This window comes from Galeopterus variegatus, unplaced genomic scaffold, assembly GCF_000696425.1.
Source record: "Galeopterus variegatus unplaced genomic scaffold, G_variegatus-3.0.2 Scaffold2665, whole genome shotgun sequence".
In the NCBI taxonomy this organism is placed as follows: domain Eukaryota; kingdom Metazoa; phylum Chordata; class Mammalia; order Dermoptera; family Cynocephalidae; genus Galeopterus; species Galeopterus variegatus.
Genome location: NW_007728776.1, coordinates 19217 through 44047, shown reverse-complemented (window position 1 = coordinate 44047; position 24831 = coordinate 19217). Strand labels below are relative to the sequence as shown.

Here is a 24831-nt window from a genome sequence, read left to right as displayed (position 1 = left end):
GGCGTGGCGCTACTTCTCGCCGCGGCCCGCCTCGCCGCTGCCTCAGACGTGCTGGAACTCACGGACGACAACTTCGAGAGTCGCGTCTCCGACACGGGCTCTGCGGGCCTCATGCTCGTCGAGTTCTTCGCTCCCTGGTGAGGCCACTCTGCCGGGTCGGGGAAGTGAGGGCCGGGTTGGGCCGGGGGCGAGGGCGGGGGAACGGTTGGGCCTACCCAGCGCCGGCGCCGTCCACAGTTCCTGCGGGCCCCGACTGCGGCCGGCAGATTTCCCATTACCGGAAGCCGGAGGTGCCTCGAGAGTCGGTGCGGATCCCCTGGGAGCGAGACCCGAGAAGGAAAACCCGAAGGCTCCTCTCACGTAGGGCCACATCCTTACCTCGGTGCTCTTGCGGCACTTCCTATTTGCACAGGGTTTAACTATCCCCCTCCTCCCCTTCATAGATATCTTTAGTTTCTGGATGAGTCAGTGTTAATGTTCTCCAGTCTACAGACGAGGCATCCCAGAGCCTTATAGTGGAAGCGAACGTTCCACTAAGTGCAGAGGTCCAGGGTCCCCAGTATATTTCCTTTATTCTTGCCCCACGGCCATTGGTTTCTAGCCAAGGTCACTCAGTGGCTGCAGAATGGTCATAAATGCATTCTTGAGACAGGCAATTATTTTGTCCATCGCGTGGTGTACGATTTCTACATTAAGCCGACCACTTATTTCTCAGCACCGGCAGAGTCCTCTGTCAAAAAGAAAGTAGAGTCTGTCCAAATTGTCAGTTTCAATTAGGATTTCCGAAAAGTGACAAAAAAAGACTTCAATGAGAAAGTAACCAGTGTTGGAGAAATATTCCACTTCCAGATGACTTAGCTGAGTAAGCGTGTAAATTCCTTAGGATAGAACTACCGCGAAATAAAAATCGGTTGGGGAGACTTCAATGAGAAAGTAACCAGTGTTGGAGAAATATTCCACTTCCAGATGACTTAGCTGAATAAGCGTGTAAATTCCTTAGGATAGAACTACCGCGAAATAAAAATCGGTTGGGGGGGGGGAGAGCAAATAGGATTTCTGGCTCAGTCAACCTGAGTGTTTTTGTTTTCAAACAATGGTTATCTTAACGCTTGGGGAAGCTCTGCATATTCATTCTAATCACAGTACTTAGTTTTTCCCCTCCTGGCACAATGACCCTTAGTTAAAAACTATCTGTATTCAGAAGTATCAGTAAAACAAAGTTACTGTGTAACGTTAACTTGCCTCTGACTTAAGTCTCCACTTCTCAGGTTCAGCTGACTTGTTAGGGGTTACACTAGAAGTCCTGTAGTTAAGACCACCTGAATCAAAAGGATGTGTTTTCAGCTTGTGACAGATTTTGTGTCCAGGGCATTTCTGTGGCTAACTGGCAATACTAATTACAAAAAGATAGCCTTTAAACATCTCTTGGAACTCATGTTTTTTCTTAGAAACAGCTCTTTCCAATTATAATCATGCTGTTAACTTTGAGGGGGTGTCACTGGACTTGTCAAAATTGAGTGATGCTTTGACTACAGGGGTCATGCAACAATTTAAAGTAGGAATTGCTGGAGAAGTGTGAGCCACTAAACTATGAGTTTAAAGCAGAATTGTTTGTTTCAATTGAAGGCGTTTTTTCCTAATGTAAATTGTTGCACATACTTCCCTGAAAACTACATATCCCATCATGCACTAAACTATCCCAAGAATTGCGCGGCTCTCTGCTGTGGTGTCTACTTTTAATTGGTTTAGAAGATAAGGTCTTCTTCCACAATGCCTGCAAGAAAGATCAGCTTTCTTTTATTTATTTATTTATTTTTTCGGCACAGTGTGGTCTGCAGACGCTCAGCCAGTGAGCACACCGGCCATCCCTATACAGGATCCGAACCCGCGGCCTCGGCGCTACTAGCGCCGCACTCTCCCGAGTGAGCCACGGGGCCTGCCCAAAAGATCAGCTTTCTGAACGAGCAATTCAGAGCCAAAGAATCTCCTGTTGATAGCGTCCTTGTATCTTCATATTCACCTATTTTTATTTACTACAACTTCAGCTGGAAATGTTTTCTGACTGCTATATTCCTTTTTACAAGATCACAGGAGTGCTCTCTCACAAGTTAAGTAGGAACAGATAAAGAATCGTTAAGAGTAAAATGGCCCTATTTTGTGCAAGTTCTTTTTCTTGTTTTATGTTTTTAATCCACTTTCATTTTATAAGTGAAAGTGAAAGATTTCTTTGCAGTTAACTTTATAGACTAATATTTCCATTATGGAGTTAATCCTCTACGAATTTGTAAGAATGGGAGTGTCTGCATTTCTCTGGAGAAATAACACTATTTAAATGTTTGTGATAATTTCTGAAAATGTGAAAGATTTCTTTGCAGTTAACTTTATAGACTAATATTTCCATTATGGAGTTAATCCTCTATGAATTTGTAAGAATGGGAGTGTCTGCATTTCTCTGGAGAAATAACACTATTTAAATGTTTGTGATAATTTCTGAAAATGTGTTGATCATTATTAATTTTAAGTCCTCAACATCTACTTATGTTATAGATTTGTGTAATACCCTCTAGGGCAGTAGTAATAATGATATTTTATATACAGTGTTTCTAGAGTATAGAAAAGACCATGTGGATACTATAAAATGGGATAGTTAATATTTGTATTCGTATGTGCCAATTCCTTTATTTGGAATCCCCCTTCTCCCTTCCCCCCAGTCAATCTTTTCAACATCAAGATTTAGCCCAAAAGTTATGTTTTCTTTCCCTGAACAACTAACTGGTTGATCCTACCTTTCTATTGGCACCCAATAATACTGTCTGGTCATCCCTGCCAGATGGGTGCTCCCATAGCAGAAGGACTATATTATTTTTCTATCAGAGGCTAAAATAGCATTTTGGCAGGCATGAAGTAATGATTGTTGGGTGAATATGTGTTGGAATTCGTTAACAGCTGGGTGCTATCCCTGAGGGTAGATGGGATTATTTGTGTTTTAATATTTTTCTAGGGGTGTGTGAAGGTAGAAGTTGATCTTGATTGATCTGTGTTAACTACCATGATTTCTTTCAAACGCCACTTGAGTTCCATTCCTGGTGGATTTGAAGAGGGAAGTCTCCCACAGCCTCATTGGAACTTCCTTTGTGCCTTTGATGACCTTGTGGATATTGCCAATGCTTAGGGTTTTCAGTCCCAGCCTTGCAGCATACATACACACCCAGTTCCTTCCCAGATTTCTGGAGATGCTCATTCAGTAAGCCATGCATACTTTTTTGCTTTAATGCTCCATAGATATTTTTGATATGCATTTGGGGTTGACACCCACTGGTCTGACATAATTATTTTATATGAAGTTTTTCCTTCAAGTGTTTGAAGATAGTTGAGATGAACTGTTAATTCATAAATCTGTTGCCTCAGCCTTGACAATTTATTGTCTCTTCCTGCACCCCTCTCGCCCAAAAGCCCTTCACTCTTCTCTGAATGCATCATTCTTACTAGTACTCTTTTCTCTTTGCTCTACTATTCCCCTCATCTAAAATATCCTATCCTCTTCTCTCTGATGCCTTAAATCATTAAAGGCCCAGTTCCATTTCTTACTTCCTTTAAAATTCTTTTAAAACCTTTGAACCCTTATTATGTTTCCCTAAACCTGGATTTCTCAGATAAATTGGTTCCTTTATTACATTAAATCACTTGTAATTTCTGTATACTAATTTTTTCAAGATGATTAATGTGTAACTTATTATGCAATATTAAAGGAATACAGAGGTATAAATAGTACCATTATTTCAAAAACATCTAAAATGTTGCTGATTATTAGAGGAACCCTTATTTTATTTCTCACAAGAAAGAAATGGTACCATTGAAATCATAACATGACTGTAAAACACATCTCAATTTCAGGAAGAAAATGCATCTCTGAGATACAGTATAAGGAATACTATTTATTCACCACTCAGTCTAAAAACAAAGCCAGGGCTGGCTGGTTAGTTCACTTGGTTAAAACATGGTGCTGATAACACCAGGGTCAAGGGTTTGGATCCCTTTACCAGCCAGCCATAAAAAAAACAAAGCCAGTACAGTTGAAACCCCCTTTGTAACCCTTCTCCATCTTATGCACTCCTCCATCCTGAATTTGGTGTTTATCTTTTGGTTCTTTTATACTTTTAGTAAATATGTATGTGACTGCATTGTGTAGTATTACAGTCTTTAATTATTTTTTAATAGGACTCCTGAAGACCCTGCAGAATATAGGCTCTTCGGTTTAAACAAATTTTAAGGGTAAAATAAAATGGCACCACTTAATAAAATAAATCAAGACTGTTGGCTATGACATATGTTGTGCTCAGGTTTCTTTCCTATTTCTTCTGTTTTCTATTTTTGCTGTCTGTGGGAAGGTTACAGAACTCATCACCTCCTCAAAGTGATCTCTGTGCAACCCATTGGCTTTTGAGGAGATGATGTACAGCTGGTGCTAGTTGTGCACTAAAGACTATATTACCCCTCCTCCACACCTCCCATTGCATATAGTAGTGTACCTGTGGGACTGTTAGGTCTTTCAGGGCAGAGGAGCAGGTGCTTCTGCTGGCCTTCTGGGAAAAGTATTCTAGTTTATATGTTTTTATCAGTTCTCATGGCCAAGTAAACTGTGTAGCTGTAAAAATCAGGCTCACCACCTTAAACATGTCATTCTAATGCTGTGTTGGAACTCAGTTGAGAAGAAAAGGCCTCCATTGAGCTGCTGGAGTGCCTATTTCAAATGAGTGCCTTCTGGGCCCCATTCCACTATCCCCTCAAATTGGGTTTCTGGTCATAGAGAGTCATATTGAAGGAATGGAGAAAAAGCGCCTGATGATTGTATTAGTCAGTTTCTGTTGCTTATAACAAAAATACTTGGAACTGAGTGATTTACAAGAAAAGAAATTTATTACTTACAGCTTCTGAAGCTGGGAAGTCAAAATTCAGGGAACACATCTGGTGAGGGTCTTTGTGGTGGTGACAGTGACCCAGGGTTCTCACATGGCAGAAAATGGCAGAACAGAGAGAGGCTAACTTCTCATGTGCTCTTCTTTTAAAGCCTCCAGAACCATGCCCCTGACCACCATTAATCCATTCACTAATGCATAGTCCAACAATTTAATTACCTTCAAGGCCCCAGCTTTCAATTCCACAATGGGATTTGCTACCCTCTTAACACTGTCACAGTGGGGACTAGGTTTTGGGGGGACATTCAGCCCAAGGCATTCCACCCCTGGCCCCCCCAAAGATTCATGTCCTTTTCACATATAAATACATTAATTTCATCCCCAAAAGTTCAAAGTTCCATCTGTGAAACTGCAACAAGTTATCTACTTCCAAGATAACAGTGGTGGGACAAACATAGGGTACATATTCCCATTACCAAAGGGAGAAATAGGCCAGAAGAAAAGTGTAATAGGCCCCAAACAGGTCTGAAACCTAGCAGGGCAGGCATTAAATCTCAAAGCTGGTGACTCATGTACCTTGACTGCATTTTTGATGTCCTCTACAGGCTGGTGTGAGGGTTGGGTCCCCAGGTCCTTGAGCACCTCCTATTCTATGGCTGTCCTGGTCTTAGGTGATGCTTCAGTTCTCACAGGCTGGCCTTGCACACTGGTAGCTCTATAAGTCTGGAGTTTCCATGACAGTACAGCTCTTATGGCTCCACTAGGCATGGCTTTGGTGAGATTTCTCTGCCACAACTCTGACACCACGTTTCCACTTGGCATTGCTCTAGTGAAGGCTCTGTGCAGTGAATCCACCCCTCAGACAGATCTCTTTCTGGGCCCCCAGGCTTTTCCATGCATCTGTTGAAATCAGGGCAGAGGCTCCCAAGGCTGGCATTCTGCAAACCTTCAGACCTAACACCATGTGGATGCTGCTAAGACATCCAGCTTGTATCTTCCAAAGCTGTGGGTCCAGCCACACCTGGGGCCAGTTTAGCCACAGCTGGGGTGCTGGTCTGGGGACCAGCTGAGGTGGCCTTGGGCAGGGAGCCTATGGAGGGCACCTCGGACCTGTTCCCCAAGACCATTCTATTTCTCTAGGCTTCTGGGCCTGTAATGGAAGATGCAGCCCCAAAGATCTCTGAAATGCCTTTCACCTATTTTCTTGGCTATGATCACCTGGCTGCCTCACAGCCATGCTAATATCTTTAGCGACTAGTCCCTCTGCTGCACCATAGGATTTTTCTCCTGAAAATGCTTTCGTTCTCTACCACATGGTCAGGCTACACTCTTTACATTCTGCTTCTCTTTTAATTATACATTTTGGCTTTATGTTGTGCCTTTTTTTGCCATAACTCAGTGTAGGCTGTTGCAAGTAGCCATGTAGTTTCCTGAATGCTTTGCTGCTTAGAAATTTCTCCCACCAAATACTCTGGGTCAGCACCATTAAGTTTCACATTCCATAAAACTTTTGGGCGTAAACAGTATGCAGCCAGGTTCCTTGCCAGTTCATAACAGGGGTGATCTTTGCCCCATTTTCCAATAAACTCCTTATTTCTGAGACCTCCTTAGGATGGTCTTTGTAGTCCATATTTCCATAATCATAACATTCCATAAAACTTTTGGGCGTAAACAGTATGCAGCCAGGTTCCTTGCCAGTTCATAACAAGGGTGATCTTTGCCCCATTTTCCAATAAACTCCTTATTTCTGAGACCTCCTTAGGATGGTCTTTGTAGTCCATATTTCCATAATCATTTTGGTCACCATCATTTAACCAGTCTCTAAAGCATTCCAAACTTTCTCTGATTTTCTTGTCTTCTAAACTTTCACCATCATCGAGGCTTTTTTAAGCCTGTCCCTCCAAATTCCTCCAACCTTTTCTCAACACTTAGTTTCTAAATTGTTTCTACATTTTCAAGTATCTCTTATAAGCAACATCCCAGTTCTCTGGTACCAGTTTTCTGTATTAGTCAGGGTTCTCCAAAGAGACAGATCAATGTGTTATAAATATATGAGAGGGGATTTATTAGGGGAATTAGCTCACGTGATTGTGAACAAAAGTCATGTGATAGGCCGTCTGCAAACTGGATTCTGGTTGCATGCCTCAGTCCAAGTCCAAAGGCCTCAAAGCCAGGGAAGCCAATGGCGTCCTTGGTGTAAGTCCTGGAACCCAAAAGCTGAAGAGTCTCGAGCTTTTATGTCCACAGACAGGAGAGAAGAGTGTATCCCAGGTGTTGATTCTTAGAGTTAATATCATACTTGGGATCTTACAAGGTTTCAATCACTATATTTTTAAGAATCACAGTGCTAGTTTCCTAAGGAAAAATGTACTTTCATTTGGGGAATGCTACCAGAAATGGGATTATTGCTATTTTGTTCTTTATCTTAGCCTCATTAATTGTTCAAAAGGGCTTGAGCTCTTTCCCTCTTTAATGTGGAATACATCTGACTGCAACTTTCAAGACTCAGTTATGCTTTTAATTGAGAAAATTGATGCTGCTCTGAACTGAGCCAATACTATAGAGTCAATCTCAGACTTGAGCTAGGACATTTACCTTCTGAGAGCTCTGGTTTACCTTAGCAATAATGGATATTGTTCAGGTGGTGTTTTTGCTTTTGGAAGCATCTTCTAGTTTGAACTAGTAGTATGGCTTGAGATTCTTCTTAGAGAGAGAAAATTAACAAATTTGTAGGATTAAACTAACTTTTATATATATATATGTGTGTGTGTATGTGTATATATATATGGAGAGAAAATTAACAAATTTGTAGGATTAAACTAACTTTTATATATATATATGTGTGTGTGTGTATGTGTATATATATATGTATGTATGTATGTATTTAGGTGTGGACACTGCAAGAGGCTTGCCCCTGAGTATGAAGCTGCAGCCACCAGATTAAAAGGAATAGTCCCGCTAGCAAAGGTGAGTACAGGTGGATTCTTCATTAAAGGATATGAAATATTTTAAACAGTAGTTTGTAAAATTAACATTCATTTTCTCTGCTCTTATGGTGCTAAGAAGAGTGTATACTGGTTTGTGGGCAAATACACAACAGAGTGTTGTATTATAGTTTCAAAAGATTAAAAATAGTGAGACTAAGGAAATCATTGGCATAAGAAATAAAATACATAGTAAATAAGAATTAAAGTGCAAATATGGAAAGTAAAAGTACAGTTGTTAAGGTTAGAGGGAAATCATTGAGTAAATGAGTTCCCGATACTGCCATATGATATTCACAGTGATGAGAATATGAAAATAATATGAGGATATTGATGAGTATATAACCAGCTGTTCAACTATAAACTTGGTATTTGTTTTTACAATTAAAGTAATGCTTCCAGAATTTTGTCATTATTCTGTAGTAAACCCATAGTTGTTTCAATCTAAAAGCTCACATCTCTGCCAGCCTCAAATAAATAGTCCATACATATATAAAGCTATTTTTGGAAACTCCTTTTAATTCTGATGTCAGGTAGCTTGCCATAGAAAAAAAATGTTTAATCACTATTTAATTCCTGCCTCGTGAATAGCCTATGTGAATATAGACACATTAATTTTCTGGACCTTGGTTTACCCATCTTAGAGCATAAGGAATTATACCTCAGAATGTTATAAAGATTAAATGAGGTAATAAATGCAAAGTGCCTGTAGCACTGCCTGGTTCAGGGTAAGTGGATAAATAGATGGAAATTGTTTCTTTCGGACAGATCTCACTAGATCTGTTATTCTGTGGTTTAGCCCAGCTTCACACTAGCTCAGGGATCATGTAGTACAAGTATTGCTATCTTTGCAAATAACTCTAGATGATTTGCAAAGTCAAATTATACCCAACCTCATCTACTGGGTATGTGCACTCATCTATATATTCCCTTGAATTATCAAAGTAAGCCACTGTTAATGATTTAAGTGATTTATCCCTCATATATTTTGAGGCAGAAAAAAGGTGGAAACCACTGCTTTAGATGGTAGAGGCAGAATTTAAATAGTAATTTTTTCATTTTGTATGAGGCCTAGGGATCTAAATTTTAAAGAATTTCTTAGCCAGTTCTGATGTAGTTAGGCAAGCACCAGTCTGTCTTTAAGATCTGATGTTCTGTGCCATGTATGCCAGGAATTGTTTGATCCTCTTATGATTTGACCAGTCCTGATATTTTGGGAATATAGGAAAAACCTATAGCCGGTATTTGGTTTAAAAAATAGTTTGTGTTTTAATCTTAGGTTGATTGCACTGCCAACACAAATACCTGCAATAAGTATGGAGTCAGTGGATATCCAACCCTGAAGATATTTAGAGATGGTGAAGAAGCAGGTGCTTATGATGGGCCTAGGACTGCCGGTAAGGATCCTGGATTACATTCTGGAAGCTGGATTTAAGTACCTTGTTCTTTATAGTGGAAACATGAAAATGTATTTTTCTACACAACCTATTTTCAGACTTAAGATTTCTCCTCTAAGAGGTCAGTTTGGTAGATAACAAAAGACCCCTCTAAATGAATGGATTATATAAGTACTGTAATGTAGAAAATACATGAACTTGAGTTATAAGATTAGCTAGGCATTTTTTCATTTGACAAATATTTTATTGAGGACCTACTCTGCCAGATATTCTGGATGCTGGTACTTATTGATAAACAAAAGAGATAAGGCCCCTACTCCTGTGGAGTTCATGTTCTGGGGGATGAGGGGAGGAAGGCAACATTCATTTGACAAATATTTTATTGAGGACCTACTCTGCCAGATATTCTGGATGCTGGTACTTACTGATAAACAAAAGAGATAAGGCCCCTACTCCTGTGGAGTTCATGTTCTGGGGGATGAGGGGAGGAAGGCAACAAACAAATTTTAAAAATATACATAGATAACCATCTCACACCCATTAGGATGGCTACTATCAAAAAAAAAGAAAATAGGCTGGTCCATTTGTAGTGGGTTATCAGAACTTACTAACTTTAGTGTCAGTGCCCACTGCTTAATTTGACTGGCTTTTAAAAAGAAAGAAAATAACAAGTGTCAGTGAGGATATAGAGAAATTGGAATCTTTGCACTGTTGGTGGGGATATAAATGATGTAGCCACTGTGGAAAACAGTATGGTGGTTCCTCAGAAAAAGTTTGTTTTGCAAGGTGAAAACAGTTCTGGAGATTGGTTGTACAGCAGTGTTGTCTCAGTACATTTTCTGTCACTTATAATAGAATGCCTGAAACTGTAATTTATAAGGAAAAGAAATTTATTTCTTACAGATTTGGAGGCTGGGAAGTTCAGTGTTAAGGGGGTACATCTGGTGAAGGCTTTTTCCTTGCAGAGACTATAGAGTCCTGAGATGGTGCCAGGGCATCACTTGGCGAGAGGGCAAGAGCATGCTAACTCAGGTCTCTCTTGCTCTTGTGAAGCCACCAGTTCTACTCCCATGATAATCTATCGATCCATGAGTGGATTAATCCATTCATGAGGGCAGAGCCCTCACAATCCAGTCACCTCCTGAAGGCCCTACCTCTTAACAACACTGCCACATTGGGGATTAAGCTTCAATTAAATCTTGTGGAGGACATTCAAACTATAGCAAGTGTGAATGTACTTACTAACACAGAATTGTATACTTAAAAAGTTAAGTTGGGGCTGGATCCTCTAGGGACTGATATTTTTCTATGATCAAGACAGTTTTATCTTGAATCTGTCAAATAATCAGGCATATTATATCTTTTCGTGACAGAAAAGAGTTGAGTTAGGGGATTTTAGGAGACGTGGGATTTTTTTTCAGTATGTATGATTGTTATTCATATACTAAGTTCGGCATAACATGGTCCCTGCCTAACTGAAGTGTCTGCTAGGAACCAGGCCCAGTGCCAAGTTCTTTTTAAAAATGTATTCTTTTAATTAATTTACTTTTAATAATATTTTTTAGTTTTTAAGAAATACAGTAAAGTACAAAGAAAGAAATAAAAATAACATATATCAGATGTTACTGCTGTCAGATAACCCCTATTGACTTAAAAGGGAAAGAGAGCACAGTGTGATAGTCAGAATAATGTCCCTTCTCACCCCCTTCCAAAGATGTTCATGTCATAATCCCTAGATCCTGTGAATATGTCCCCTAACATGGCAAAGGGGACTTTAAGGACCTTGAGGAGGGATATTATTGTGGATTATCACAGGAGTCTCTAAAAGTGGAAGAGGTGGAGGCAAAGGGAAGATGGGAAATCTCTGTACCTTCTGCTTAGTTTTGCTATGAACCTAAAACTGCTCTAAAAAAATTAAGTCTATTTAAAAAAAAAAAATCAGTGTTCAGATCCACATACTACTGGCCAGCCACCAAAAAAACCAAAAAAGTGGAAGAGGTAGGCAGACAAGGAGGTCAGAGTAATGCAGTGTGAGAAAGCCTCAATCTGCCATTGCTGGCTTATGGGTCATGAGCCCAGGAATGCAGGAAGCCTCTAGAAGCGGGAAAAGCCAAGGATTCTCCCTTAGGACCTCCAGAGGGAACGCAGCCCTGCTGAAACTTTGATTTTAGCCTGTGAGACCCATTTTGTACTTACAACCTTTAGAACTGAATAATAACTTAATATTGTTTAAACCTCTCTCTCTGTCTCTCTCTCTCACCTTTGCCCTTGCTTTTTAGTGTCATCCACGTCCTGGCTTAAATTTCACCTGAGGGGGGGCTTTCCCAGGCCACTAGACCTAAAGTAGCCACCCAGTCATTTTCTTATCACATCATCCTCTTAATTCTCTGCATAGCACTGGTTACTATCTCATTTTTTTAATTTATGCATTTGGAAATTTACATATAGTAATAAATTCCAGGAGAACAAAGACATTGTTTGGTATGATTTACTGCTCTATCCCGAGCACTTACACTCCCCACATACAGTATTCAATAACTCTTTGTTGTATGCATGAATAAATATATTGGCCCAACTGAGGCCGTTTAACCAGCTTTCAATTTGTTATTTCTTTTTTTTTTTTCTTTTTTTTGACTGGTAAGGGGATTGTAACCCTTGGCTTGGTGTCGTCCGCACCGCGCTCAGCCAGTGAGCGCACCAGCCATCCCTATATAATAGGATCCGAACCCGCTGCCTCAGCGCTCCCAGTGCCGCACTCTTCCGAGTGAGCCACAGGGTCGGCCCTCAATTTGTTATTTCTAATAAGCACAGAAGGAGAAAAACCTTTTTTTCCCCCCTGAGATTAAAATTATTAATGAAGAACCTATGTTAGCATTCAGATTTTCTAGTTTAATTTGGGGTAGAGTTAGTAGTTAGAGTTTCTGAAATGTTTTTCTCTGAACTTGGACAGGTCTTAACTAAATTGTAGATAGACCCAGCCGGACTACTACTAGGCAAATATTCTCACTTGGGCTGTAACATAGATTTCATAAACTGGAGAATTTCTCAGCATTCAGTAGTTTGTCTATTCATGCAAGTAGTCTTTAGCCAGGAGGGATAATTTTGTTTATGTATACCTTTAAGAACTATGCCCTTTGCCTTCCTGCTTAAACTGGTTACTCAGCAGTTCATTACACCTTCCAGAGAATTTTAGATACTCAGGGAAAAGGTAACATTTTTCACCATAGTCCTGAGTTAAAGTTCTTTATTTTGTGATATGGTAATAGCAATCATCTTGAAGACTAAACAAGTCTTATCCAATTTCAGCTAGTCTATTAATAAAACCCCTCCTCTAGGAGGAGCCGAGGAAAACATTTAAAAGAAAAAAAAATCTATGAATGGAGAGACAAAAGGAGAAAAAAGTACCTTAGAAGTGCAAAATATGCTCGGTCATGTTGAAAGAGTTAAACAATACTCTGTCTTAGCTAGTTAACACATCCTCAGAGTACATAGAAAACAAAGGGGTGGAAGAAGTAGAATTATCATGGAGAAGTAGCATTGCCTCTGGCTTGTGAGCATTTTGAACCTATGACTAGTTCAGTGGACCCTAGGAGAAAGTGGAATAATGGTCTGTCAACTAGGATTAAGGGATAAAAAGATTTTGGAGTTTTTAAACTTTTTTACTTAACTAGCCCATTTTATCTCAGTAGGAAAGTGTGGTTTTGGCTGGATTTTGTGCCTGTTTGACCCATATGTAGTTAAACTCCTACACAAGCTAGCCAAGTCACTGAATTTTCTGCTTTAAAAATGTAAGGCTAGTTAGCTCAGTTGGTTAAGAGTGCAGCCTTGTAACACCAAGGTCAAGGCTTTGTGGTTTCCCAGACAGGCCAGCCACCAAAAAAAAAAAAGAGAGAGAAAAGAAAAATGTGAGGCTTCAGGTGACTCTGTGCTGCTTGAGAAGGGGGATTTGTCTATAAAATTTATTTGCAAAATGGATGTTTTTTAAAGTTTTTAATGTGATAGGCACTATTCTTTGAGCTAGGTACATATCATTGACTAAAACCAAAATCCCTACTCATTTGGAATTTACTTGACAGTGGACAGAGAGAATAATAAGTCTCTTTGGAGGGTGGTTTTAAAAATTATGAGTACATGTACCCTTTGACCCAGTTAATTCACTTCTAGGATTTTACCCTACAGATGAATATATTCTATCATGTGCAAAATGACATTAATACTCCTAATAATAATAAACAAGGTTATTTATACAGAATCATTTGTAGCAGCAAGAGATTGGAAACAAATGTCCATCAATTATGGCAGGTTAAATGAATTATATATCCATATGATGAAACATTATGCACCTGTAATAAAACATCTTTATATATATTAATATAAATTATCTCTAAGCTATGTTAAATGACAGAAACAAAATACAGAACAGCATATGTGTATACTGCCATTTTGAGGATAAAAGAAAGAAGAATAATCTAATTGCTTGTTTATGTGTAAAATGTCTGGAAGAATAACAGGTAACTGAACTCTCATCCTATAGGGAGGAAACTGGGTGACTAGAGACAAATGTGGGAAGAAAAATGCATTGTGTACGGGTTTTTTTACCTTTTCAATTTTGAATTGTGAATAATTACCTTCTCAAAAATTATAAGTTTCATCTTGATTTCTCAGATGGAATTGTCAGCCACCTAAAGAAGCAGGCAGGACCTGCTTCAGTTCCTCTCAGAACTGAGGAAGAATTTAAGAAGTTCATTAGTGATAAAGATGCTTCCATCGTGGGTAAGTAGCAAATAGTTAATTATGCCACAAAATTATGAACTCAGTTTGAAATCCCTCCCTGTCTGGGAAAACAGGCTAGGAAACCTTGGGGCAGTTAAAAAGACAAGTGACAGAATTAAGGACTAGAATAGGGATATCATCACTTCTTAAACTCTGAGATTTAACTCATATGATAGCGTAATTACAACTGAAAACAAGGTTTGAGTGCTGGCCATTTAGCTCACTTTTGGGAAAACATGGTGCTAGTGACACAAAGATCACAGGTTCAGATCCCCATACCAGCCAGTTGCCAAAAAACAAAACAAAATGAAAAAACCAAAAAAAATGAAAACAAGGTTTGGAGGTAGGAGGACACAAGTAAATACTAGGGCTGTCCAGTTAGCTGATTTAGTTAGAGTGTGGTACTGATAACACCAAGGTCCAGGGTTTGATCCCTGTATTGGCCAGCCACCAAACAAAAAACAAAAAGTAAATAATAAACCTCTGTTTCTGCTATTTTCACAATAATAGGAGAATTTAAAATTTAGGACCAGATTGCTAGGATTTGTCTTACATTTTTACAGCAATCTTTGCTTTCTCAAGCATTGCAGTATTTCATTTTATCCTTAAAATAACATGAGCCAGATATATTCTGCACCTTAGGCATTCTTTGTTTTGTTTTAAATGTGATGTATGATACATTTGACTATAAAATAAATGTAAACATATAAGCTGTTTTTGTGCCTCTCTTAATCTTCTAATTATTATAATAAAGTTGACTTTTTAGCAGCAAGGATGGTTAATCATTTAACTGAAAGCCACTTCTTATCATCTAAGTTTTACTGGTTCTTTATATTTTACAAGGATTTAACCATTACCATTTAATAAACATTTATGTGTCAGTCACTTCTCTAGACTTGAAGTTCTAAAGACAAGAAAGACATAGAAAGAAAAAATAGAGTGAAGTGGCTTTGACATATTGTCAAAATTTAATCCTTATGATACCTGAAATAGTCCCTGAAACTATAAGAAGTTAGCAAAGGCTGGCCAGTTAGTTCACTCCATAGAGCATGGTGCTGATAGCACCAACGTCAAGGGTTTGGATCCCCATACCCACCAGTCGCCAAAAAAAAAAGAAGTTAAGCACTTTGCCTCATCACTTGTGACAAAGTAGAACTAAAACTGGAACCCTGACAAATCTTCTCCCTTGGCTCTCTCAAAAATGTTTCGTTAAAGGATAGAGGACAGGGCTGGCCCATGGCTCACTTGGGAGAGTGTGATGCTGATAACACTGAGGTCACGGGTTCGGATCCCTATATAGGGATGGCCGGTTAGCTCACTGGGTGAGCATGGTGCTGACACCACCAAATCAAGGGTTAAGATCCCCTTACCAGTCATCTTAAAAAAAAAAAAAAGGATAGAGGAGGAATTCTTATCCTAAACACATGTTGAGTATCTGAGGTATTTGTGGCAAAGCAGACCCAGTCCTCCTGCCTGTTTCACTATGCTTATCCATTATAGAATGAAGGTTTCGAAAAACAGAATTGAAAAGTTTTTATGGCCAGCTACAAAAAGGCAAAGCAGACCCAGTCCTCCTGCCTGTTTCACTATGCTTATCCATTATAGAATGAAGGTTTTGAAAAACAGAATTGAAAAGTTTTTATGGCCAGCTACAAAAAGAAGATTTAATATCTCTCAGCGCTTATTGCTTCTTCCTTGTGTTTGACATTTTCTATATAGGTTTTTTCAAGGACTTATTCAGTGAAGCTCACTCTGAGTTCCTAAAAGCAGCCAGCAACTTGAGGGATAACTACCGATTTGCACATACCAATGCTGAGTCTCTGGTGAATGAGTATGATGATAATGGAGAGTAAGTGACTGAGTTGGATGCCCTTGTCAGTCTCTGGACCAAGTGTAATTATTCTGTGAACTGGTGACTTTTATGCATGGTTTTTCCAAAAGGTTTATTGGGCACTTACTAGGTATTTAAGCAAAATGCTGGAAACTGTCTTTGAGGGGCATTTAGTAGGGGGAGACAGTGTATACATGAATATATATAAAAATGTAAGTGTAATTGAGTGTTATACATGTTATAGAAATATGAGTATATACAGGGTATATTGGGAGTACAAAGAAAGTGATTTTTCTTCTTCTGGGGTGGGGAGTACTATCTAAAAAAGCTTCATAGAGGAGGTGACTCTTAAAAGATGAGTTTTTCCAGGCAAGTTGTGGCAATTGGGATAAAAATTATTCCAGATAAAGCAGCAGGAGTGAAGGCCCTGAGATGTAAGACAGCCTAGGCATGTTGGGACCTGCCATTGGTAGTGCTGGAGTGTTGTTTGTGAACAAGGTCATAGTGAAAGGTAAGGTTGAAGAGGTCAGCAAAGACCAAATTATAGGCCTTAAGTGCCATACAAAAGAGTTTAAATTTTATCTTTTAGATATTTGAGAGACTTTGAGCTGGGGAGTAATATGATTTTGTTTCAGAAGAAAAGTCATTGTCACCCACATAGTGGTGGTTTGAAAGGGGAGTGAGGCAAGGCAGTCAGTATCTATACTGAAGGTGACATCTGAGAGTCTAACAGCATTAGTGGCAATGGAAAGGAAGGGGTGGGTATAAAAAAGGTAGACAACAGGATTCAGTCACTAACTAATGCTATGTGAAAAAAGGGAAGATCTAGAATAAGTCCATGTTTCTAACAATTTGGATGACTGGTTCAATGGCAGTCACCATCAAGTTGGGAAGCAGATGAAGAGAAACACATTTGGGAGGAATGATGATTTGGGGAGGAAATCTATTTTGAACACAGTGAGTTTGAGAAGTGTGAGTCATCCAGGTGGTGAATACCCAGTGGACAGTTGGATAAATTAGCCTAGAATTCAGGAAGAGTTCTCTGCTAAATATAAAAATTTATAGGTCAATTACATATAAACGATTATTAAAACCATGGTATTAGATAAGATCACTCAGGTTGGGATATAAAATAAAAAGAAAAATGTGTCAAGGAGTAGTGTTGTTTATATTTAACAAAATATGTCGTGTTCACTATGTGCCATGCACCTGCTGTTAACTCATTTAATCCTCTTTACAACCCTGTGAGACAGATATTATTATCCCCATTTTATGGAGGAAAAAGTACATAAAGAAGTTAAGTAAATTTGCCTACCTTCTCAAAGCTAGTAAGTGGAAGAACTAGAATTTGAAGCTAGAGAGTCTGGCTGCAGAATTGGTATGCTTGATTACTAGGCTCTACTACTACTTAGAATGAGAGACAGCAGGTATATAGATGGATGTGGAACCACCTGTGGCTCATTAACAAGCACACCACATGTCATTCTGTTAACCTTTGATTTGTTCATTGTGGCTGCCTGTCACACTGCCATCTAAATTGGTCTGTTAACCTCTAATCAGAAATCTTATTGCGAAGACCTCATGTGAAGGTTTTCTTAAGGTTTTCATGTGTACAGAAAGGCAACATTAAAGATCACATTTGGAACTGCCTGATTTCTATTTTTGAGAATAACTGCTCTGAAATTGGTAATTATGCTTTTTAAAGGAATTTTAGCCTTGTTCTGATTCTTGCTTGCCCAGCCTGTTTGTATTAAGTTCTTGTTTGCTCTGTAGTTTTCCTGTGTTCTATGAAAATGCCTGTGTTTTAATTGACAGAAGGTTAGTTAATGGTTAATATTGGAAGAATGAGAAAGGGATATAAGGACCTGAAGGTGCTAAAACCTAGCCAAAAACAAGTGACAAAAATTGTGTGTGAGTGTGTGTAGTGTGGGGAGGAGGAATGAATGAGGGAGAAGCTAGAGGCAAGATATTGGTGGTTAGAATAATGGTGTTTTGTAAGCTGGTGCTAGATGTAAGCCTGTGACTCAGAACCAAACCTGAAGTGCAGTTCTAGCTGAACAAAAGGCTGTAAATTTGCTTCTTCAGGTGTTCCAATGGATTTGAAGAAAGCTTAGCTTAGGTGAGAGGCAAAGTAGTACCAGTAAGAGAAAATTTTGTGAACATGATTTATTGGGATAGAGAAATCTGAAACAAAGAAATTTCTAATGAACGTAAGCTAAATATTATAATTGTATACCTGCCTATAACATTTTAGGTGTTTGGGGGGGTTTTGTGTTCTTTGTTTGGTTTTTTTGGTGGCTGGCCGGTAGGGGGATCAGAACCCTGGACCTTGGTGTTATCAGCACTGCACTCTAATCAATTGAGCTAACCGGCCAGCCATATATAACATTATATAACTGGAAGGAATCTTAAAGATGTTTTCTCTAGTGAAGTACTCACGTCTTACTGTGTGAGAGAGGTGAATTTTTTTTTTTTTTTTTTAAAGATGACCGGTAAGGGGATCTTAACCCTTGACTTGGTGTTGTCAGCACCACGCTCGCGCAGTGAGCCAACCGGCCATCCCTGTGTGGGATCCGAACCCTTGGCCTTGGTGTTATCAGCACCGCACTCTCCCGAGTGCGCCACAGGGCCGGCCCACGAGAGAGGTGAATTTTTTTTTTTTTTTTAAAAATGACCGGGAAGGGGATCTTAACCCTTGCCTGGGTGTTGTCAGCACCACGCTCGCGCAGTGAGCCAACCGGCCATCCCTGTGTGGGATCCGAACCCTTGGCCTTGGTGTTATCAGCACCGCACTCTCCCGAGTGAGCCACAGGGCCGGCCCAAGAGAGAGGTGAATTTTTAAGGAGAGTGGCAGGGCAAGCTACCTTCCAATAGAAGAAAACTCTGCTTTATTTTATTGTACACATTGGGGCTTTTGGGTAAGTTGGGTTCTCTTTGTTATTGTTTTTAAAGGTTTGGAAGTTATTTGCTCTAACTCCCTTTTGAGCTAACAAAAAAGCTGAAGCCCAGAAGGATTAAATTGATTCTTGGTCCAAGGTCTTTGAAATTAGTAGTGAAGCTAAGATTAGAACCAAGTTCTCTTAACTTTCTATTTCTAACTCAAGGTTTATTTATTTTTCCTTTTTGTCTTTTTTACTGACCGGTAACGGGATCGCAACCCTTGGTGTCGCGCCCTTACCGGGGACCGGTTCCTGCTCACTGGCTGAGCACGGTGTGGGCGCAACACTGAGGGTTGCGATCCCGTTACCAGTCAGTAAAAAAAGACAAAAAAAAAGGAAAAAAAATGATGGGAGACAGTTCCTCTGCTATCTACATACTAAGATTTTTTTTTTAAGGGGTATCACTTTGTTTCGTCCTTCACATCTGATTAACAAGTTTGAGGACAAGACTGTGGCATATGCAGAACAGAAAATGACCAGTGGCAAGATTAAAAAGTTTATCCAGGAAAACATGTGAGTACCTCTTTATGCATTGTCTGGGTATTTTTTCTTTCTTTCTTTTGCTTCATTTTTCGTTTGTCTACCTCAGTCATTAAGCAAAGCCATGTTTTGGTTTAAATAGCCTTGATTCAAGAGTTTTTAACAATATTAGTTTGTTTATATTAAGGCAGTAACGTTTGGGCCCTACAACTTCTATTGTGGTCCTATAAGATAATAAGTATTGCTCAGTACTTGTCCTAAATGTTGAAAATTTCTTTCCTTTATCAGTTATTTTGTGATAATTCCAAAATGTAGGTGTAAGCCTGCCTACATTGATAACGGATTATTTCATTTCAGTTTTGGTATCTGCCCTCACATGACAGAAGACAATAAAGATTTGATACAGGGCAAGGACTTACTTGTGGCTTACTATGATGTGGACTATGAGAAGAATGCTAAGGGTTCCAACTACTGGAGAAACAGGTAATAAGAATCATGTTTTCAGGCTGGCTGGTTAGCTCAGTTGGTTAGAGTATGGTGTTATAACACCAAGTTCAAGGGTGCCAAAAACCAAAAAAAAAAAAAATCATGTTTTCACTTTGTAAACAAGTTTACCTAAAGTAAACAGTCCCTTTTAACCATCCCATTACCATATGTGATGTAAGAGCAGATGACAATGGGAACATATGACTCCTGAAAACTATATAACTATTTCCAAAATTTGGGGAATATGTCTTCTGTAGGTGTTCCTTTGCTTTGTGACACAGTGACTTCAAACCTTCCAGAAAAAGTTGCAAATTTGATGTAAAATGCACTTAAAACATTGTGCCCACTTGCCCATTGAGACTGTCCATGAATTTTATCCTTAAAAATTTTCTTTTTAGATCAGTCATTATACCTGCAATAAATTTCACAACTGTATTATACAGTGATATTCAGTAGGAATGGACCATTTGATTAGGCACCACCAGTTTGGCAGTGAAGTTCAGTTAAGACATTGAAATATACCATAATCCTGTGTCTGTGCCCAAGAACACAAATATAGACTGATTCCAGAGGGCTGTGTGTACTGTACAACTTAGTCTACGCTTGCTAGTCTCTTGCTTCTTAGTTTTGAAGTGCTTTACTACCTTGGTATAGGCACATATATCTCTTGTTTCTCACAGAGTGATGATGGTAGCAAAGAAGTTCCTGGATGCTGGACACAAACTCAACTTTGCTGTAGCTAGCCGTAAAACCTTCAGCCATGAACTATCTGATTTTGGCTTGGAAAACACTGCTGGAGAAATTCCTGTTGTTGCTATCAGAACTGCTAAAGGAGAAAAGTTTGTCATGCAGGAGGAGTTCTCGTGAGTTGCTAGTCAGCATGGGTTTGGGATTTGATTCTGCAAGGAAATTATTAAAGCCTTTTATACTATTGAGGAATTACAAAGAACAACATTGCAATATGAGGATGGGTCTTCTATCTTCTAGTCAAGACCTTTGACTGTTATTTTTCTCAATTTAACTATATGCACTTTAAGGATCATAATCCTTAATGAATTCTAAAAATTAAAAAAAAGAATGGCAGGTTCGAATTCTTACCTGATTCTACTCCACCACCATTAGAAGTAGTACATAGAGAAGGTTGGACAGCCTCTTTGAGATGGATTTCAATTTCAAACCAACCCCCTTCCATTACTTTAGAATGTCTTTTCCTGGAGTACTACATGAGCCTAAAGTAAATTCAGGGAATTGGAAAGATCTTAAGATCCCAAACAGGTTTACCTTCACCTTCTGAAACTTTGGGAGATTAAGACAAGAAAAATCTTTGCGAGCCAATAAGTAAAACAAGATACTGTAGGTACACACAGAGCAACAGGATGAGATTTGGTTCTTTTGCAAAACTGAATCTCCAAAAGACCAATGTTTCTTCCTTCTTTGAATTGTCTAATCCACAAAGAACATGCTAAAAATAGAGGTGGTTTGCTTTTTGTTCAGTCAGTAGTTCTGCATTTTGAGAGGTAACAGCTCCCTTTTTTTTAGCCTTAAACTTGAAATTAAAATACTTAGAAACTATTCAAAGAAACTGCTTTTAATCCTCTCAGTGGTAGAAGTAAATTAACAAACCCTGATCCTTGTCTTTCAAATTGCAGGCGTGATGGCAAGGCTCTTGAGAGGTTCCTGCAGAATTACTTTGATGGCAACCTGAAGAGATATCTCAAATCTGAGCCTATCCCAGAGAGCAATGATGGGCCTGTAAAGGTGAGGTGCTCATAGCCTCACTAAACCTATGAGCAGTTGCCTCACTTCATTTCTTTATTCCAAACATCTGGGTCTAAATGAAGACCTTGTTGGCTATCTTTTTTTTTTTTTTTTTTGTCCTTATCCCCCTGAGTCATAAAATAAGCATTAGCAGAGCTCATAATGTTCGGTAGGGGTGGGAGTATAAAACCTTCACAGGATTTTATATTTGATGGAATTTATATTAGGGCTAGATTACTCTGTGGGATACAGCAAGCTAAGAATAGTTTTGTTGCTCTGAAGTTATTTTAAGGAACAGTTTGGTAGGACTTGTATTTCCTGTGACTTCCTGAACATAGTTGAACAGGTGAAAGATATGGAAATGAGTTGGTTTCTAGGGAATGGCAACGTATTTAATATAGTCTGCAAATGTGATTTGGATTTCCATGATTTATTTTCAGTGGTAACACATTGAATTTGTGAGGGATTAGGTCCAGAAGTAAATTTAGCTTGTGAATTTATTCTTCATCTCACCTTACCAACTAGAGAATCTTCTGTGTTTTCCAGGTAGTGGTAGCAGAGAATTTTGATGAAATAGTGAATAATGAAAATAAAGATGTGCTTATTGAATTTTATGCTCCTTGGTGTGGTCACTGTAAGAATCTGGAGCCCAAGTATAAAGAACTGGGGGAGAAGGTAAGTTTGAATCCTATTCTAAAGGTAAAATTTGAGTGAGAAGTTTACATACATATTCAGCATTGGCTAATTAGTCACCCTAATTAGTGTAGTTCCAAAGAACTGGTAGATTTTTTCCCACTATCTACTGTTTACTCACTTTCTCTTGACTGCCCCCTAGTGTCTGTAGCCTGTGCAGTGCCTCAGATACCTGTTTTAACTTTCCACTCTATTTGTCCCTTTCTGTTGCTTATAGCAGAATACCTAAAACTGGGTAATTTACAAAGAAATAAAATTTATTTCTTACAGTTTGGAGGCTGGGAAGTCCAAGATCCAGGGAACACATCTGGTGAGGGCTTTCTTCTTGGTGCAAAGTCCCATGGAGATGCAGGGTATCACATGGCAAGATATGGCATGAGCAATAGAGCTAAACCTCCTCATTTGCTCTCCTTATGAAGTCATCACAACCACACCCATTACTGCATGAATGGATCAGTCCATTCACAGGGGCACAGTCATCACAATCTAATCACCTCTTAAATAAAGACCCCACATTTCAAATAACATTTTAATCAGATTTCCAACCCTCTTAATACTATTACAATAGAGATCATATTTCTAATACTTGAACCTTTGGGGGTCACATTTGATCCATAGCACACTCCTCAGACTCAATCTAGAATATGGTTAGGGTTGGCTGGTTAGCTCAGTTGGTTAGAGTGTGCCCTCATAACACCAAGGTCAAGGGTTTGGTTCCCAATACCGGCCAGCCACCAAAAAGAAAAAAAGATTGTTAAAAATATCTAGGAGCTTCTGAATTTTGGTAACAGCTTATATGAATCCATATGTTCCTTCATCTTGAAACACTTGGCTCAGCCTTTGTAATGCCAGGTAAATTTGAAGGAGATTGTATGTATGAGTCATACATATAGGAGCCAAGAGAGAAAAGAAAAGTTTGTGGAATGTTAGGTACTATCTGCAAGTGCCACCACTCTTCCTATCTGAGAAGAATGAGATTGTTTTAAGTCCTGAATTGACTAAATGTTCCTCGGTCACTGAAAACATGAAATTTAAAGATCTAACCTTTTTATTAACAGCTCAGCAAAGACCCAAATATTGTCATAGCCAAGATGGATGCCACAGCCAATGATGTGCCTTCTCCGTATGAAGTCAGGGGGTAAGTAGATTAAAAATTAACAAAAGTGTCTCAGCAATATTTTTTTTTTTTTGGTGGCCCACTAGTACGTGGATCTGAACCCTTGACCTTGGTGTTATCAGCACCATACTCTACCAACTGAGCTAACTAGCCATCCCTGTCCAGTCAATTGGTAGGAAAAAAGCTAGGAAACCATTTCTTTACTGGTTTTGGGGATCTTCATATTCTAATTGAGGACAGGCTCACTAATTCCTTCTTTTTTTAAAAGATGACTGGTAAGGGGATCTTAACCCTTGACTTGGTGTTGTCAGTACCACGCCCCCCTAGTGAGCTAACCAGCCATCCCTATATAGGATCCGAACCCGTGGCCTTGGTGTTATCAGCACCACACTCTACCAAGAGAGCCATGGGTCAGCCCTACTAATTCCTTCTTGACTTAGAGTTCTGCATTGTGGACCTACGTGGCTGCAGAAATTTTGTGAGCGCTCATATTCCTGAGTTATGATAGGATGTAATTTAGCCACTGATGGAGAATAGTATCTCATCAGATTGCAAACCATGAAGAAAAATTATTCTCAGAAATTTATTGAAGTATATATGTCAGAGTTACTTTATAACTTGAAATTAGTAAACTCTTTTTTCCCCCCAGTTTTCCTACCATCTACTTCTCTCCAGCCAATAAGAAGCTAAATCCAAAGAAATATGAAGTAAGTACATTCATTGCTCTATCTCCCCACAAATATACACAACACATTTGTACATTTCCAGTTCTTTAACTGGGTTTATTTAACTGGAAACTCTTTCAACTGTCATTGTCAGTATACAAGGGTACTTCAAAAAGTTCATGGAAAGATTTATATTATGTTTCAATTCCACTTTTCCACAAACCTTTTGAAGTACCCTCATACTTGGTTGCTAATATGCCTTTACAAACTCAAAATTCTGCCTATTGGTGGGGGAAATCAGAGGTTTTTAAAAAGTTAAATTTTCAGAGTAATCTTTCTGTTTTTAGGGTGGCCGTGAATTAAGTGATTTTATTAGCTATCTACAGCGAGAAGCTACAAACCCCCCTATCATTCAAGAAGAAAAGCCCAAGAAGAAGAAGAAGGCACAGGAAGATCTCTAAAGCAGCAGCCAAACAAACCACATTGTAAAAGGACCTTTCCACCAGAGTTGGGAAAACCATTGGGGAGGACTGGGACCCATATGGGATTTTTTACCTCTCAGGGCTGAGAGGACAGAATGGATACAATCTGAATCCTGTTAAATTTTCTCTAAACTATTTCTTAGCTGCACTGTTTATGGAAATACCAGGACCAGTTCATGTTTGTGGTTTGGGGAAAAATTATTTGTTTTGGGGGAAATGTGGGGGTGGGGGGAATTGAGTTGGGGGGTTATTTTCTAATTTTTTTTTGTACATTTGGAAGTGATAATAAATGAGCCCCCTTTAGACTGTT

The 24831-nt window shown here is 39.1% G+C and overlaps 1 protein-coding gene across 1 annotated transcript; it reads left to right on the top strand.

The window, feature by feature from the left end:
• Positions 1-6: 6 nt before the first annotated feature.
• On the top strand, positions 7-24831 carry PDIA3 (protein disulfide isomerase family A, member 3; the record flags this gene model as incomplete). The annotated part of the gene is made up of 13 exons (XM_008582534.1): positions 7-137; positions 7805-7883; positions 9180-9297; positions 13963-14070; positions 15790-15919; positions 19237-19353; positions 19678-19803; positions 20487-20669; positions 21456-21564; positions 22111-22239; positions 23316-23395; positions 24024-24081; positions 24387-24831. Coding segments are annotated over 13 exons (1482 nt in total), but the record flags the coding sequence as incomplete, so codon positions are not given.